This window comes from Centropristis striata, chromosome 5 (genome assembly GCF_030273125.1).
Source record: "Centropristis striata isolate RG_2023a ecotype Rhode Island chromosome 5, C.striata_1.0, whole genome shotgun sequence".
Taxonomy (NCBI): Eukaryota; Metazoa; Chordata; class Actinopteri; order Perciformes; family Serranidae; genus Centropristis; species Centropristis striata.
The window spans coordinates 34,562,034-34,581,307 of record NC_081521.1 but is presented as its reverse complement, the minus strand read 5'-3'; the positions used below and the strand labels follow the sequence as shown (position 1 = coordinate 34,581,307).

At 39.7% G+C, this 19,274-nt stretch overlaps 2 protein-coding genes across 2 annotated transcripts; both read left to right on the top strand.

Moving 5' to 3' along the window:
* The first annotated feature begins 4,969 nt into the window (after positions 1–4,969).
* LOC131971549 (transcription factor PU.1) lies at positions 4,970–14,414 on the top strand. The gene is made up of 6 exons (XM_059333058.1): positions 4,970–5,042; positions 11,725–11,759; positions 12,912–13,119; positions 13,209–13,327; positions 13,481–13,637; positions 13,799–14,414. The coding sequence occupies exons 1-6, from the start codon at positions 4,970–4,972 to the stop codon at positions 14,104–14,106; spliced, it is 900 nt and encodes a 299-aa protein (XP_059189041.1). The 3' UTR covers positions 14,107–14,414.
* A 1,365-nt stretch (positions 14,415–15,779) lies between these two features.
* Positions 15,780–18,408, top strand: LOC131972310 (adenosine receptor A1-like). Its single transcript, XM_059334125.1, has 3 exons — positions 15,780–16,461; positions 17,049–17,512; positions 17,618–18,408. The coding sequence occupies exons 1-3, from the start codon at positions 16,124–16,126 to the stop codon at positions 17,827–17,829; spliced, it is 1,014 nt and encodes a 337-aa protein (XP_059190108.1). The 5' UTR covers positions 15,780–16,123; the 3' UTR covers positions 17,830–18,408.
* The last annotated feature ends 866 nt before the right edge of the window (positions 18,409–19,274 follow it).

Genomic DNA, 19,274 nt, shown 5'->3' with positions numbered 1-19,274 from the left:
ATAATCATTTGTTTATACTACTGGGACAAACGCATACTAGCTACTAAACTACAAAATGTTTATATCATAGACACTACCGTTAGACACTATTACTGTAACACATTTTTCACAAAATCGCACTAGGTTTTGACCTAGTCTTCTTTTAGTTGTAGAGGTTGTGAAATCAATTCATAAACATCATATCTTAGTGCTGTCTTTGTCACCATTTTTCACCCCTGATGAGTTTGCACCATAGACTGTATATAAATAATGGACGTCTTGCTTTACGTCCATCGCCATCTTTTGTTTTTGGAAACCGGGAGCGACTATATTTGGACTGGGGAGGCGCAAGAACTGGTGTATCTAAAAATAAACTGTTAATGTTAAAACAAAATGTAATTTACTTACCAGAAAAAAATTAACATAGGACTCCTTGTTGTGTCTTTTAGTACGACCAAATGCTGAACAAAACATTTTTAAATGACCAAAATGTTCAAATAAACTTTCTGAATTGAAAACACACGGTGAAAGGGTCAATGTTCTGAAATGAAAACACAGAAGTTCACGGCTATTTAGATGTACACAGTGCCGTGGATACCAGGCGACAACCTCCGGGTCTGAGCAAGGAGGCAAACCAGGAAGTGCCTTAAGCCTGCATCCCGAAAATTCCAGCAGGGGGTGCTAGGTCTGGCTGCAAAAACATTTCTGTCCATTAATTTCCATGCAAAATGAGAAAACTTCTCACTTGATTTATTAGCTCAGAAACATTTTTTAGGACTACACTAAGGCCCCATGACTATTAAAAAATCTTCTTCAAGACAATTTGATGTTAATAGTTCAAATAATGGCCCCATTTAGAAGAAAATAGAAGGTAAAGAATCTTATGATTTGGGGCGTGGCTACCTTTGATTGACAGGTCACTAACAAGGCGAGCCGTCATCAGAAGAGGAGCACAGCAATGCGTATCCACAGCAGCGTGTCAATAAAGTTAGATAAAATGTTATTTACATATAAAAAATACATTTACCGGTTTGATCTCATAACTTTGATCCTTTCACACTGTATTTTCACTTAACGAAACGTTTTGTTCATTAAAAATGTCTTGTTCAGCGTTTTGTTGGACCAACAGACAAGGAGTCGTTGTTCATATTAAGGTCAGTAATGTACATTTTGTTTTTGTTTTTTGCTAGCTAAAATTAACACCCTAGTTAACGCTCCAGTTAATGCTAACATGAATTAGCAGCGGCTTCTCTCAGTCAGGTTGAGGTGTAGAGAGGCGTGTAGTCAGTGTCGTCATATCCCTCTCGCTCATCCACAGTCCAAATATGGTCTGCTCCCCGTATCGGAAACAAGATTGGCGACACAAGATGTCGACGAGTGTAATGCTGAATTCAATGCTTCCAACGGGCAGTCCACAAACCAATGGGTGACGTCACGGTGACTACGCCCATTATTTATGTACAGTCTATGGTGGATACGCATGGTTTTGCGACCCCTGTTGGACTTTTGAAAGATTGAAGGCTTATGGCACTTCTGGGTTTGCTTCACTGCTCAGACTGGGAGGCAGCAGCCTGCTTTGCACGCCTGCTTGTAGGTGCTTCAGGTTTGGGGGTCCTGGTATTGTGAATGCTAGCTCACTGGCTTGCTGGGACACTTGAATAGAACGGCACCTTTCTAAAAAAAAAATTGTACAAAGACAGTTTCAAGTTTTAACTGATTTCACTGAAGTCTTTGATAAGTAACTCAAGTTCACTTTTAGTGAGCTCTGAACACTGACCTGGGAACTGTATGACTAGTTTCCCTTCCTCTAAAATATACAAGATATAATGTAAGGTTCATGTTACTTTTAGATTGTCAGCCTAACTTACAGTAAAGAGTAAATCAGCACATTATCATATCACAGAAAAGCCTTCTCTCTTTTTCCTTTAGTCAGTGTTTCTGTATGGTTTTCTTCTTGCAAGTATCATCCTTGCCATAGGCCTGAACCTCTTTCTGCTGAGAAGGCGGTTTAAAGTGCAGTGTGATCTGGGTCTTTCCTTCGGAAGCATTATAGACAGAAGTTGATAGAGATTATTGCGTAGGGGGAGAGCCCCTTCTAACTTCCACTCTATCAGGTTACATGGTGTTGTGAAATTGTGGCAGTCAAAATTCAAGCATACTTTGCAAAAAATACACATGCTTTTAAAGTTATTCTCTTCAACGTCAAAGAGTCATCCTTAACAATCAACATACCTTAAATAGTTAAAATCCCAATTATATCTGCTGTGATTCAGTGTTATAAAACAATCAAATATGCCCACAAGGAAGTTAATATTTTTATGAGCTCTTTAGTTCTGGTTGAAACATGATTCCGTTACTGCATTTTCAGCACAAAGACACACAGGAACTCAAACTCCACACAAACTGGTCATTTATTCTACTGACCACACTCTGGCCTTTGAAGAGTTCACTAAAGCAGAAGTGATGAATATCCAATAGTGGCGCAGACAGTGACGTTGTGTTCGCTGGAAAGAGGAAGCCTTTCCCCTGCCATAACACCACAAGCAGACAGGCTAACCCGAAAATGCTGCATACGCGCATGCTGACTCTGAACTCCTCACTCTGCTGGACACTCCTAAAGGTGTAGAAATCACGGCAGAAAAAAACCCAACTGGCTGTGTTTTCCATGGATCCAAAACCATGAAGTGCATTGTTACAGCATGTCCCTTTTGGAATTTCTCTGTCCCTTTCTAATGAGTACTTCCCAAGTTTTTCTTTGTGTTTTTTGAGACCATTGTACAGCAGAGATGTGGTCACCGTTTGAAGAAAGCATGAACTAAATGCAACTCAGATGGACTTTAATTTCAAACACTACACTAGACCATTTTTAAAGGGATTGTGGGTGTCACTTGTTAAAAAGTTATTAATTGTAGGATGATTTGATGGAGTGATGCCCTTTTATATTATAAATAATAATAGAAATATTGTTTTAGGACTTTCAGACTGTAATATCTCAACATCTATTGGATAGATTGCCATAATATTTTGTAGATGCATTCTTGGTAGCCAGAGGATGAATCCTGATGATTCCAGTTCACGTTTGTGGTTTTGAGTAAAATGTCTTGACAACAATTTGATAGATTGTCACGACATTGCTACACATTAATGTCCTCCTCTGAATTAATATTTTCCTGCTTGTTATGTTATTATAATATGGCCATTGGTTAATGACAGTCTCATCGGCCTCAGCTGCATGGTGTGTTTAATGCCAATTGGTAAAACACTTTGTGCAGATTACACATTATGCAGTGCATGCTAAACATCAACTTGATAGCATTGTCACTTAGCATGTTAGCATGCAGAAATGAGCATTTATCTCAAAGCACCACTCTCCTCCACTATCACAGTGCTACTTGGCTGTCAACACTCAGCCCTCATGAGTTACCATCAACTCTTTGAAGGTGGTAATAATTTAATTGTAATTGTGTGTCTTTTAGCATGGATCTTTGTGATTTAGACTGTTTTTGCAATGGGGCTCATTTGCACAGAAAAGGCCAATTTTGTGCCAAATGTATGCATAATTCCTTATTCAAATACCTGCATAAAAGCACATTAGCACTGAGACATTATATGCTTGGCACCGCAGCTTGGAGTGCATTTCATCCTACTACATGGTTTCTTTTTGTCTTATTTGTGTAAGCTTTGCTGCACCAAAAGCAACACAATCCTGTCTTGAATTTGTCTTTTAGTCCGATTTATTGCTTAATTCAGTCAGACTCTGTGTTATGTGAAATGGCAAAGCAGTTTTGCTCAATGTCAGTAGATACATTACAGCAGTAAAAAATACAAAAAAAATTGTAACTACAGTATTTCTCTGGTGGGAATTGACTTTGGACTTCATCGTGTAAAGATTGATATCGTTTATTTTTTTATAACAGAATCATTATCATTGACAGCAAACTGTGGCAGACAGCAAATAATTTTGTCATATTTACATCGTTGGAAGATCAAGCACCATTACCCTCTGAATGATTCATATATGCTGTAAAACAGGGCAACAGACAGATGTTACGTGTGAGTTTGTTGCTAATGAGGTGAGGTGAGTTTAGATGTGGGAGGTTGATAGAAGAGAAAGCTATTGTTTTCGTCTACCCTCCCTTCATGACAGCAGCTGTGGAGTGAAGGTGTGGGCTCCAGCAGGAGAATACACTGTGATCTGGTCAAGCTGTGCTTGCTGACAAATATGTATGGCTTCCCTGAGTGTGGCGTGTGTGGGCTTTCCTCTGTGCAACAGGGACTGATTTCAAAATAGCTCATCAAAGATCCCCAGGCCCTTTATTGTACTAGTGGTGGAAAATCTCATGGAGATGTTTTATTTTGCTCTCGCAGCTCAGATAAAATTTCACTCTCTCGCTCTGGCTCTCTTTGTCTGCTGCTTATCTCGCTGTGAAAACAGATGATTTATGTACAGTCTTCGCACTAGAGTTTATGTGTTATTCCGATAAGGCTGGTGGGTTTGTGTGTGTGTCTGTGTCGATGTGGTTTATGACTGTTTATTGAGACCACAGATTGTAGGACTGCCTACTGGAGGACACAAACAATCCGTGGGAATGCAGTGTCCCACCAGTTCCCAAATCCCATTCCTTATCTCCAGCATTCCCATATGAGGGATGTATATTATCCTCCTTAACCAGCACCACTTTGCTGCTACACTGCAAGTAACCATGTGTAAATTACATGTGTTTATATGCACACTGCAGCTTAAAAAAAAAAAAGGCTGTACAAAGTAGTGAACATAACAAAGTAATAAAATTGCAAGATTACAACTTGGAACCAACAATTTTTGTATTGAATTAAAACAAGAGAGACAGGAGAAAATTTCAGAAAGACAATGCTACAGAAGTGTGCGAGAGCGACAGTGGTGGTTGGTTGGTGGTGTTGGAGGGTCAACCTCAGGTTTTGCATACTTGCTATTACCTCTGATACTCAGTACGTACGCCAGCACCACGCCATGTCCAACTGCCTCCTCACCTGCCAGGCTGTTCACCTGACTCACCTGGCTTCCACTGGGGCCCTGCCCATGGGTGTGAACATCAAACTGATTTTTTTTTTTTAAACTGTTGCTCCTTGCAAATAATTAATGGCATCATCAGGTGTACCGTCAATGCAAAATGCATGCACGCAATAACATAATAAAAAAATCACTTAATTAAAACTGTGTGCAGTGTTGGCTGCTCAATATGTACTATATATAACCACCATTTGCAGTACATGTTAGTGTTTATTCAGGGGGGATTGTGGCTTTGTCACTTATTACTTGACATACACAAACACACACACACACACACACACAAACACACACACCTTTCTGTCTAGGTGTTAGGGGAATTCCCAGTAACCTGCATTTGTACAGGTAATTTGCGTATGTTCACTAATCTAGGGGGTTTGGCTATAACTGTAAACCCACTACACCTGGACACACAAACACACACACCAGGCCCCTTGCTCATCAGCAACTGATGACCGCGGTGATAAGCCCATTACGAAACTTAAGTGCTTCACACACGAATGGTCAACACATGCCAGTCTGTGACGGTTAAACATTACAAGTGACTCAAACACAATGCAGACAATCAAATCTCTCACATACACATGCTCAGCAAAATAAGAAGTATGCAAATGTTAATACTTGGCTCCTAATTGTCGTTACAATCTGTTATTTCAACAGAATGACAGTGGTCCGTTCTGTACGTCCTGTAGACAGTCAGATATTGCAAACCGATTTTAACAGTTCAATTCACTGAAATAATGCTATATGTAGTATGCAGTATCTGTTAGGCATAGGCCTTTTTTCAGGCAAGTCCTGCAGGGTTTAATTTTTATCTGGAAACTTTGCAGTGTAGCATGAAAAGCACGGTGGAATTAGCAAGCTACCTAGCTAACTAGCCTGCATCTAAGTAAGAGAAACTTGACATGTTACATTGTAGGAAAGCGCATTGCTTTTGTCAGGTGAGTGGCAAATTTACGGCTTATTTTTTGTGACCAGTCAAACATGAAAGCATGACAGAATTAGCAAGTTAGCTTACTAGCAGACAGTCGGCTAGTTAGTTCATGCTACACTGGTTACAGAAAATGGGCCCAACATCGGGCTCGTGGCCAGCATCAATGCTGCATCCAACGGCCCCTCTACCATCCCCAGATAGAAGACTGCTTCACCAGGAGGAGAGCATCTTACCATTAAAGATGAGCGTTTGTATTTTTTTAAATATTGAAAATCATACTGCCAGGATTTTTAAATACCCTGTAATACCGTGATACTGCCCATGATTAGTATCTGTAATCTGACGCTTGGAATATGATTCAAAATGTCATCCTCTACAAATTCATTCAGAGTTTATTTTTAGATGCAAGCTCTTATTTTTAGCTTTGAACTTCCCCGTTCATTCCTAAAAATAAAATAAAAGCAACATTTTTAGGGCAGTTCCAAGCAACCTGCATATACTAATAAGGCGGTGCTTCTCAGGGTTTCACCTGCCTCTCTGTGTGTTTCTGTCTGCAAGGGTCCAATGTCTCTCTGGCCTTATCATGTTGTCTGAATCCCCCAGGTGCAAGCAGAGTTATAGGAATCCTAACCGTCACACATTTCAGTGAGCGCTGAGGGTTTTTCCCGAACACGTTTATCAAGTCTTTATATAAAGCTCCTGAGAAATGTTCATGATTTGACAGCTGATAACTGCTGCTCCTTCAACTACTACTTTTACTATACTGCATGCATCCTTCCACAACCAGCACCACCACTTCTACTACTAGTGCTACTGTACCGTACTGTACTGCTACTACCCCTACCACTACTACTAATACTGTGGGATACAACCATTGCATCTCTGCATTATTATGAATAAAGATTGAATTCCATCCCATGTTTTTGGCCTGGCCTCAACCGAATACTTTGACACTTTACAAAAGGTGCCTATTTGTTTTGTTGCCAAAAGTAAGATCAACCACTCTCACATATCTGTCATTCTAATAGTAATAATAAGTAATAAATGTACAACCCTGATTCCAAAAAAGTTGGGATATTGTGCAAAACGTCAAAAAAAAAAAAAAGTCAGCAGAATGCATTAAATTCAGTACATAGTGCATATTTACATCTTTGTACCATTTTCAAATGAATATACTGCATGTCACAAAAGATTAGCAAATCATCACATTATGTTGTATTTTAGGTTTTAGACAACGTCCCAACTTTTTTGGAATCACTGGAACTGTGACAGTAAAGTTCTGGCACATAGCCTTCAGTAAAAACCACAACATGTCATTCTTAAAATTTAGATTAAACAAACATGATATAACGTAACGTAAAGTTTTTGGTTTATAAGCTAACTAGCACCTTATATTTAAAAAAGAGAGTGGTATTAATCTTCTCAAGTAACGCTCAAAGACTAACGCTTCATTCATTGTCCTTAACCACTTATCCGCACTCGGGTTGCGGGGGGCTGGAGCCTATCCCAGCTGACATTGGGCGAGAGGCAGACCCTGCACAGGTCGCTATCACAGAGCTGACCTATAGATACAGGTTCTCATTCACACCTACGGACAATTTAGAGTCACCAGTTAAACCTTGTTTTTGGACTGTGGGAGGAAGCCGGAGTACCCGGTGAGAACCCACGGGGAGAACATGCAAACTCCACACAGAAGAGCGGCAGGTGGGAGGCGAACTGGCAACCCTCTTGCTGTGAGTGCTAACCACTACACCACCGTGTAGCCCGTGAATGAACATATCTTCCAAAAAGTCTCACCATGCCTTTAGCCACACAAACCCACATTTAATTTCACCTATATGTCATTTTAATGGCTTAATTAAGATAACTCACAAAAGTGTTTACATTTGTGAGTTATCTTAATTTAGCCATGCTAAGTCTTAGCATGGCTGTGTAGGCAGAATTAGACAGCACCTGGCAGACCTTTTTGTAGGTGTGCGTCACAGCTCACAAGGCTTAATATTTAAGCCTTGTGACCTAGAGTGTAGCTGAATCAAGACAATCTGTCAATCATCTTTTTTTCCCAATGATGTCAAAAAAATGTTTGGAAAGTTTAATGACTAGCTAAGACAATAGAAACGACACTGGGGGTTTTTTGTTTGTTTGTTTTTTACAGATTTGCATGGTTAAGTACCGTAAAAACATTAGATCTTAATGAGATTCTGATGCAACTGCAACTACTTTACTAATTACATCTTCTTTGTCTGCTGCTATTGTGGTTGTTATTGCATTGATCATGACTTTTGTATGGGTACAGGGATTGGGATTGGCACTTCTAAAGGCATGGGTATGTTACTGGGTTGGATTCAGGACTTGTATTGCTATAAAATGGTCAAGACAAAGACATAGATAACACCAACAACAACACATGCAAATTATTGACCAACAAAAGTAATTGCTTGTAGCTCATTAAGTGCATATTTGTACACGTCAAAGGAAGTTACACCTACAACATGTATTTGGCATGGTTTCAATTCCATGCAAAAAATATTTAGTGGATTTTGTTTTGCGTCACTGAGAGCGGAGGCTCATAAAAGAGAATTATGATGTATGGGGGTGGGGGGATGGGTGGAGGAGGGTTTTATCTACCTTGATGGGAATTGTATTTATAACTTTTGCAGTGTAAGCAAACATTAGATACACTAACTGCTGTCTCACCACATCATAAAGATTATGGCCATACTCAGATTTTTTACTTATGGATGTGCTTTTATCTATTTCACATATACAGTTAGCATCCTTAGGGTTAAAAAGGGTGTATGACATCATGCGTTTCTAGTACGGGAATTGCTACTGATGTTCACGGAAGCTATTCTCCACCTTGCTGAACAGGTTTTCCCGACTGCCTCTGACTTTGCTTTCAAAAACCACAGTGTACTGTAAAAGATCTCATAAACAATAAGTTTGAAGCAATCAACTCATGATCAGATTTATTGATCAAGCCAGAATCTAAATATTTGTGCACATTAGGTTCTCAATGTTTGTACCTGCACATAAGCAAATATGAAAACAAAGCTGTGCTATGTGCATACAAGAAGAGCAGCAACTGTGCATGGCAGTTTATGCAGGAGTATATGGGTGTGTGTGTGTGTGTGTGTGTGTGTGTGTGTGAAGGAGAGAGGTTCATAAAGCCAGCCGTATTCCAGATGGTCAGCCTATCACACTGGTGGGAAATCACTGGCACTATTGGCTCAGCTGCTGTGCTGTTTCAATCAATTTTCTGAGAGTTTTACACATAAAGATGTACGATTGGACACCAGTACATGTACACATTTTTATACAAACAGTCCAGAACCAGGAATAAAAAATGCACATTTTAAGTGTTAAAGTCCAAGTTTCCTACAGGTTGGAACCAACCAATTTAAATACACTTTGACACATTGACCTTCCATGACCTGAAGTTATTTCTTTCTGTGCTCTGATATGGTTTACAGTGTCGCGGCCTGTGGTTATATTTTACTGTGATGAATTTCTGTACAAAACCTGACAAGTTGTAAAGTTACTGATACTATTCCTGTCAGCACAGTTAGAGTTTTTATCGTGTTGATATGATAGCCCCAGAATAACACACAGGGTGTAAATACCCGCCGTTACATACAGCTCATGTCGTATATCATCAGTTCAAGGAGGTCACAGGATAGCTGCACTGCTTTTAGATTTATTATGATTTATATATTTATCTGGCCATAAATACCTGTGTCAGAGGCCTTTTTCAACAATATTCATTGCTGTTTTGTTTTATTTCTTGAGGCTTATGTTTTTCTGTCAACAATTACTCGCATTCATTGCAGGAAAACACCATAAACAACTCACAAATCTATGAGAAGGTTAACACATTAACACACCAGTGGACAATTCAAGTTTTTTTCAACACATTTTTGCACTGTTTGAGGAAACTCACATGAATTTTAAAGTTTAGAGAGAGAGAACATCAGTTTTCACACATTTTCTGGCAATGATATGCACTTAAATCCGGAGAAATAAGAGTGGCAATTGAAAGGAAAGTAAATTCTGCCACTGACAAAGCTTTGCTCACAGGCTTTGATTCCAATTCAGTCATGATTTCATGATTGAATCACCATACCGAGGCACTAATCTGAAGCTTTTGAATTGGTCTCATTTAACCCAAAGCCCCTGGACATACGTTGGTTGTTGTCCTCCATCAGCTGGACAAGTTAGCTGTTTTATAATCAGTGTGTGTCTCAGACCTAGAAAGGTTCGGGGAATTCCCTCAGCTACATAAACCCTGTGAGAAGTTGCAGTGCCAGCAGTGTACTGGAATCTACGTCTGAATTAATTACACGCAACAATAACAAAAAGGAACATGCTCACTTGTAGAATATATTGAAAGTGAACAATGACTGATATCATGTGTTCCTCATGTGGGTGTGATGCAATACCTGTGGCCTATTTGCTTCATCACAATGGTTCCGTGAGAACAATGCCATTTTATGGAGCAGCCTTATGTAGATTAACCTTAATAATAATAATAATCTGAGTAACAATCATGTTCACATAACTGAATGAGTGAGTCAGATGAGTTAATGACGATGGTGTGCTGAGCGGAGTTGATTATGAATAAGCATGCTGTTATGCTATTATTGCTGATGAAACTTCAGGGTCACACTTTATTTTACCCCCCTCATTTATCAATTATAAGCAGCATATAAAGGTTTCATAAATGCTTTGTAAAACACTATAATGTAGCTGTAAGCAGGTGTCAACAGCTTTAACTCCTTCTATGAAGCATCCATAACTTGATGCTGCAATATAATATAATGCACAATATACAGGTAATGAATGATCATTAAGAATGTCTTTGTATCTGCTTATGATACTATGATATAAACAATTTATTATATGTTTATATAGTGCTAAGAGGGGGTCACAAACACAGTCCTCATGTGGTCTTGCTGATTTTTCTTCATAGAAAAGTGTGAAGGGAACTTAAACACATTCCTCAGAAATTATTAATTATTTTTTTGACACAAATCATTTCCAAGAAAATGTTTTTATAAAGGGGGGTATATATGGGTAAATACATTGTAGAGTACAATGGATTTTAATACAAATAGTTAAGTGTTTTTTAATATATACCCCAGATGTTACTTCCAGTTTTCTTCGAAACATATAGATTGTAATTTGCATTGCTCCCACAATCTCATTGTCTTCCCTATGTTCAGTTATCTTGACATTGTTCAGTCTTTCTGCAAATCCAAAAATATAAAACCACATCACCCGTGGTACCTCTGCTGTTAATAAAGTGATAAGAAACCGCACATACACTACCACACATTTTCATTGTATTAGTTACAACTAAAACACAGACAAGCAATCTGCCCAGACAAAAAAAAAGTTTTATTTTGTAAACCACTCCCACTCTAACCACACTGGCCAATGGGGCTTGGCCAAAAAATGTGCAAAAACTATAAGAGGGTTGACCCATCACACAGGTGAGGCATTCACATTCTAATGTCTCCACCTTCTTCTGCCTGAGGATACTACTTCACTGTAGCAGAAACAGGCGCACACACCTCTGGCTTCACAAGGTACAGATTTCCTCGTCGCTGTGCTCATTCATTCAGGTTCAGATTTGAACTTTTTGTCCTTTGCTGTCATGTGACTTGTCTATCAGATAAGTTAGAGAACTCTGTGTAACAGCTTCTTTCACTTCTCTGTTCATTTTGTGAGGTTTGATTCTTACGAGTGCCTTTTCTCTTTGCAGATTATCCTTCAAGCATGCTGGCAGAAATGGAAACGGTGAGTCTGGTATTATTTTACATTAATTAGTCTGTATGTGTGTTAGAACCTGTCCGATATGAGATTTTTGAGAGGCTGTATTCACAGATTACTAATATAGTGGCAGATATGATACATTTTTTGAGTTGGAATGAAAAAAGGCCTTTTCCTGGGTGGATTTTGGGCATTGATTTTGTACCAATATTGCAATGAAATCTACTTGAAAGGCTGGATTCTTAAACATATAACTTTATCAATAAGAATATCTACCATTATTGTATATTAATCATACAATGAATAAAATAAATATCTAAATAAGCATCACTACTATATGTTCAGTATTAGTTATTAAATGACTATTTAAATAAAGACTAAATAAAAATAAAATACATACCGATACATACCAAAAAGTTATTTTATGGGCCAAAATCAGCCTCTAAAACAGCTGACCAGTTTCTGGATTTTGGACTTTAATGTACAATAGTTTAACCCACAAATGACATAGACACATAATGTAGATGATATATAAATGGATGTCTTGTTAACTGTAACTGTGTGTTAAAAGGGTTAAAAAGGGTTAAAAGGTTATTTGTAGGAAAAGCAGATAAGTCACACATCACTGTCACCAGAACATTACCTGCGCTCATGAAAGCACAAACACTTGCATAAATTTGCCAGTCAAACTAAAATACACATGATCATAGTGTTGTTACCTGGCTCATTTCCAAGAAGACAAACACATCGACACACAGCTCAGAGTTAAATAGCATACAGTTCACTGCTACATATTGAGGTTTGCCAAAGCTTTTTAAACCATATTACATATAACCATCACTGCTGTTTAATGTCATGTAGAAAAGAGATGAATCATAAAATGGCAGCTCATTTAAAATTGATGAATGAGAGCATCGCTGATCTTCAGATCTCAGAGTAAAATTATTCACTGTATGATGCACAACAGCACAAAAGTGCACCACAACAAAACAACAATGGCTTTGCAAAAAACAAGAAACAGCAGGTGTGCAGTTTGATAATAGCAACACCTCAGGCTATGACTGACAAAAGATAAATGCCAGCCATCATGCAAAGTATTTTCTCTCTGTCAGCATCACACAATAAAGACCAGAGTGTGTATAATTTCTGAACACCGCTGTGCTGCTTTGTGTCTGTCAGATGGCTTATGTGACTGAGATCAGGCTGAGCGGAGGTCGGGGGGCCTGGAGCGGAGTGGCTCCCTCCTCCTGCCCCGAGGTGGACCTGGAGGTCATCGAGGAGTACCTGCAGGAGCACTCACTGGACGTGCAGCCCGCACACACACCTGCATCGCCTCCGACCACCGTGGAGCAACAAGCACACTCCCACCAGGGCACCAGGATCATAGGTTAGTGTGGCTCATAATGGGATGATGCAGGTGCTTGTGTGTTTCTATATCTTTTATCTGACTGTGTGTTTTTACCTGTTTCTATGTAGAAAACAGCTGGTCAGGTCAGCATCCGTACAAGTGGACCTGTGGCCCTTACACTCCAAATGAGGAATATGAAGAGCAGGCCCCGCCTCAAGCCTGGATTAGTCCTCATGATAACCAATGGGTGAGTTCTCGGACCTCAGTCTCTTAGTACATTAAAAGATTAGTTAGGTTAGGTTTTTCATAGCTAAATACAGCCACACACTTTTTGACTGATGCTATTCATGATAGTTGAATTTGTGAATTATTAATATGTTTTTATACGCTTTTGCTTCAGGACCACATTGCATTTTTCTACCAGGCACATGAATCCATCGACTCAGACTCACTGTCCAGTAGCTCCCAATACCAGGAATACCAAGATTCCCCGTCCCCGTCCTCTGACAGGGGAGACAGGAAGGACAGAGACTCCCTGCCTCTTGTCCCACTTTCAGGTACACGCACACGTTTCCACATGTGCACCAAAACTCCAAACAATAAAATGTTTTAACATATATCACACATCGGACACGTATTTGGTATAAAGCCCTTATTCACACATGTATGAATCATTGTCGCATCATATTTATATTTATATCCCCTTCCTCCTTGACAGGAAAGAGGAAGGAGCGTTTGTTCCAGTTCCTGTTCGAGATGCTCCAGACTCCATCGATGCGGAGCTGCATCTGGTGGGTCCAGTCCTCCTCCGGCACGTTCCAGTTCTCCTCCCAGAACAAGGAGCGGCTAGCACAGCTGTGGGGCCGCAGAAAAGGTAACCGCAAGACCATGACCTACCAGAAGATGGCGCGGGCTCTGAGGAACTACTCCCGCACCGGAGAGATTAAGAAGGTGAAGCGAAAGCTCACCTACCGGTTCGATGAGAAGACCCTGAGATGCCTTCAGGGAGACTCTAATACAGTGTAGGAGGCATGATCGAGAGTGTGTAGGAATAGATATTCAGATGGTTGTCCCCTTGACTCTTTCTGTTGATTCTAATTCTATGGCATGTAAAAAAACAAATGAATACTGAGTATTTATAAAGCCAGAAGATGCAGGTCAGACTGGTATGAACAAATATGTAAATCTTAAAGGTTATAACATAATATCTACTTTATAAGTAGAACTTAAATCATTCTAAAAAATAAAATGTGTGGGTTTCTGTTTTTTTGTGATTCTATATTGCAGATTCAACAGATATAAAATCATTTTTCAGACTTGTTAAGAAAATTAGGTTGCATAAATATAATCAGTTTGTGTCCAAATAAGATTAATAAAAACAAACATTTACAGAATGCCTGATATATTTATATTTTGTCTTTTTATCTGTCTGTGTGTCCATGTGAACAAAGGTGTACTGTGTAGTGCATTTGCCAAGCAAACACAGATGTGCTTGTAAACTGAAGCAAACACACACACACACACACACACACACACATATAAGCAACACATGCCCATAGCCAAAATTGTATGCAAAGTAAGCGCACATTGAAAAAGCACCTTGTATAACAGACCTGTTTATCAGTTACATCTACGAAGGCCTGTGACCCACACACACACACACACACACACACACTGAACACATTAGAGATGTTACTTTCTTTCAAGCTGCCAAAATAAGGCAATTTAATTTTCATAGTCAAATGATGGGGCCACACATGCTGAAAACCAAGTGACACAGTGGGGAATTACATAACATTCAACACACATGGTGTATTTCCTGACTATGTAGGATAGTCCGCACTGCAGAGCTGATTTTGTTTATGTTCTCATGGTTTTGTCCTCGGTTGACATTAATAAGAAACTAACTGCGTACATATACTCAAGTACTGTATTTATGCATGATATTTAGGTACATTACTAAAGTGTTTCTTTTTTATACTACTTCATTCTGTGCTACTACCAGTGGTGGAAAACATATTCAGATCCCTTACTTAAGTAAAAGTATTTATACAACACTGCAGAATTATTCCATTACAAGAAAAGGAATATATTTCAGTTAAAGTACAAAAGTATCAGCATTAAAATGTACTTAAAGTATAAAGCAGAATGGCCCCCATCAGATTGTTATATATATTATTATTATTATTATTGATGCATTTATGTAAGTAGCATTATACTGTTGGGCTAATTTAACTACTTGATATACTTTAACTACTTTATATACTTTTATGTGGTTTAATTTATAAACATGCATAATCATTTTAAATTAACACGTTTTTTTCATGTTAAATCTGAAAAGTAACTAAAGTTGGCAGCTAAATGTAGTGGAGGAAAAAAGTACAACATATGCCCCTAAAATTTAATGAAGTAGAAGTATAAATATGTATATGTGGACCTAAAAATTGTACTTAAGTACAGTACTTGAGTAAATGGACTTACTTACATTCCACCATTTGTTACTTTACTTGGAAAATATTTTACCTTTTACTCGTCTACATGATTTTTGTTATTATATGTTGCAGATTTCGACTTTACATTTATCAATCAAACTACCCAACAGCATATATAGTTAAAACAAGTTAAACTAATGTGATATTTATTCACTTGTCATTCAGTATTTCAACGTTGTATAACTACTTTTTCACAAGAAAGAACAATGTGTGAATAATGTGTCATGGCCCATTCAGAAGTCCTTTTCTCCCAGGCACATTTATTCACTCACTGATGAAATACAGATGGCGTCTCCATGGAGTGCACGCCTGTTCTTGTGTGCGCACTCAGAAGTGTGTGCATGTTTGCATATAAAAGGCATCTGTTTAATGCATTTCTGATCATTTGAAGCCAAACGCTGAAAGCAGGAAGAAACACTCTATCTGAACAACAACTACAGGATTATGATGGACTTAACTTTCCTGTGGAGTTCATCGCACCTGTCCATCAAAGAAACCTGCTCCATCAAACCCCACAGCTTCTCTGTCCTCCCCGTCCTCCATGTTCAGTGATGGCTGACTGGAGTTGGGTGGCCTACACAGTATTAGAAGTGCTGATAGCTGTGGCTTGTTGTCTTGGCAATGTGCTGGTGGTGTGTGCGGTGTGCAGTGGTATCCGGGATTCTCTCCGGGAGCCCACCTTCTGCTTCCTTGTGTCCCTAGCAGTGGCTGACTTCCTAGTGGGCGTGGCGGCTGTGCCCCTGGCTGTGCTGTTGGACGGCTGGGTGAGTGTGACCCCTGACCTGTGCCTGCTCCTCAGCTGTGTGGTGCTCGTACTGACTCAGGCCTCTGTGCTGTCACTGCTTGCTATCGCCGTGGACCGATACCTGCGGTTACACACGCCGCTCAGGTGAGGTACGCACTCTGACACACTGATGTGACACAGTACCAGTCAGAAGCTTGGACACACTTTCTCATTCAATGATTTTCATTATATTTTTTACATTGTAGATTGATTCTGAAGACATCAAAACTATGATGGAACACATACAGAATTATGTAGTAAATACAAAGTGTGAAATAAAACTGAATGTTTTTACGTTTGAGATTTGTTAGTAGCCACCTTTTGCTTTCAGCATTTCAAACACATTAGGAAGGCAAGAAATTACACAAATGAACTCTTGACAAGGCGCACCTGTTAACTGAAACCCATTTTTAGTAGAGCACCGCATGAAGCTGACTGAGAAAACTGAAATATGCAACATATTCTGGTTTGTTCAACTCTTGTTTTGTTTACTACATAATTCGATATGTGTTCTTTCATATTTTTTTTTTTGATGTCTTTAATCTACAATGTTGAAAATAATAAAAATAAAGAAAAAACACTGAATGAGAAGGTGTGTCCAAACCTTTGACTGGCACTGTAGCTATATAAATACATGCATATTGTTAATTCATAGAACTAATTCTCTCTGTGCCACTCCTTTATGTTCTCAGATACAAAGCTCTAGCCACACAGAGGCGTACATGCATGGCCGTATCTGTGTGCTGGATACTCTCCTGTCTGCTGGGGTTCACTCCTCTGTTTGGCTGGAGCAACTACTCCCCTCTAGCATCTGAATCCACCAATACATCCTCCTCTTCCGTCACCTCCCCACCCTGCACCTTCCTCTCAGTGATCTCCCTCCCCTTCATGGTTTACTTCAACTTTCTGGGATGCGTCATGGCACCCCTGCTGGTCATGACCCTCCTCTACACTCGAATCTTCTGGAGCCTGCAGGGCCGTCTCAAGGAGAGCTGTCCCCAAGCCCAGGCCTCTCTGCTCAGGGAGAAGAGGCTGGCCTGCTCCCTGGCTCTGGTTCTCATTTTGTTTGCCTGCTGCTGGATTCCTCTGCACCTGATGAATTGCCTGCTGCTGTTTCATGGTCCTCAAGCTGTCACACGAGGGACACTCTATACAGGCAGGTAGCATTTCCACTATTTTTCAACAGTTTTAATGTTCATATTGAGAGATGTTTGAGAAGTCTCCCCTGAGGCGATAAATATGACAAATCCATTTTTGCCAGGTATTCTTCTGTCTCATGCCAACTCGGCAGTCAACCCTGTGGTCTACGCTTGGCGCATCCCAAAGATCCAACAGGCCTACAGTCAAATATGGAGGCGCTTCCTCTTGAGGCTGGACTGTTTCCATGGGGACAAGCAAGTCCGTCAATCAATACCGGGCAGCCGAGCCAATCACACAGAGACTTGTGCATCAGGAGGGAAGACTACGCCCTAACGAAGGACCACAGGCATTTTAAATCCAGAATGTTTGAGTTCATGGGACTTTGTCAGGAGGTTTTACACCCACTTACAAACCTGCCAATCACTGCATCCAACAATCATTTAAGGCTTTATTATGCACAACAATCAGTGGAAATACAGGCAGTCGGTGAGTGTTCGAATTTGTGTGGTGTTTGGTGTAACTGCAACGCTGCATTGCCTTGCTCCGCCATGGCTTTTCCCCCTCGCCTGCAAACTTTATTTAAGTCAAAGCGATCTCATGAGTTTCCACTAGAGGGTGCTGTAGACTAACAAACTCACATGCTGCTGTTGCACACAAACCATGAGCCCATCGGCGTTGCATTGGTGAAAATAATTCTCAAGATCACTGAATTTTGGACAACTGATTTGAGGTAAATGTGACTTTATTGAGGTGTACATATTTTTGTCATGTGACAGATTCAATCAATTCATCACTAAGCTTTTTGCAGCACATATCTACTTGCTCATTGCTTTCTAAAATGTCAAAATAAACGAATGATACTTAGCCATGACAGTGTGTTGCGTGTTCATGAGTGTTCAGTGAGCTCCTCAGGGAAGGCAATAGACTGTATAGTTATCACCTGAGCAGGGTGCTATCCCACCCACCAAACTATACAACCTACTACCTCACCCTGACAGAGCCCAAATCAAGCACACCACATGTCCTGCAGGGGAACATGAAACCTTATTAACCTGCTCTAGCATAAAACAAAACAATGCTTGACACGGTGCATTATGTTGATTGCTGCGAGCGTACGTTTTGATTGGACGGCATGATTGCCCATCTGGAGATGACAGTCGGCGAGTGGCTGACTCAGCTGTCTCCTTGGGAAAGACAGTAGATTGTATAGTTATCTCAAAAAGAGGTTACACAACCCCACAACTATTCAATCTACTACCTCAGCCCCAAGGACAGCATCCACGTTGCTTCAGCATCAAAGATCCACACAAGGTAACTCTCCTGCAATGGTACAAAGAAAAAGAGACAGAGAGGGTTATCTTAATTAACTATTTATAACTGTTTCTCTCTAAAATACATGCAAGATAAAAGTGGGTTTTTGAAGAGTATATTTTTTATTTTAATGGGTTCAAATTCAGTCCGAGCACAAAAGAAGGTAATTATATTCTAATTGCTTTATCTCTGTGTCTGATTCTTTGTTTTTCTTCCTGGAATTGTTTCAAAATCACGACTTATGGCTGAAAACTGCATATGACAACTCAACGGCCAACATTTGTGGAAACGTCCGTTTACTTCTTAACAAAAGATTGATTTTGCATATTGGCACATCCTCACCGATCAGCCCAGCTTCTTTCCTTCTTTTTACGTGGAGCCGAATGTCTTTAAGAAATCTGTTCCATTAAAATAAATCAAAGACAAATAATTTAACGGTAAGCAGACATCGCAAAGTGAGAGCACTA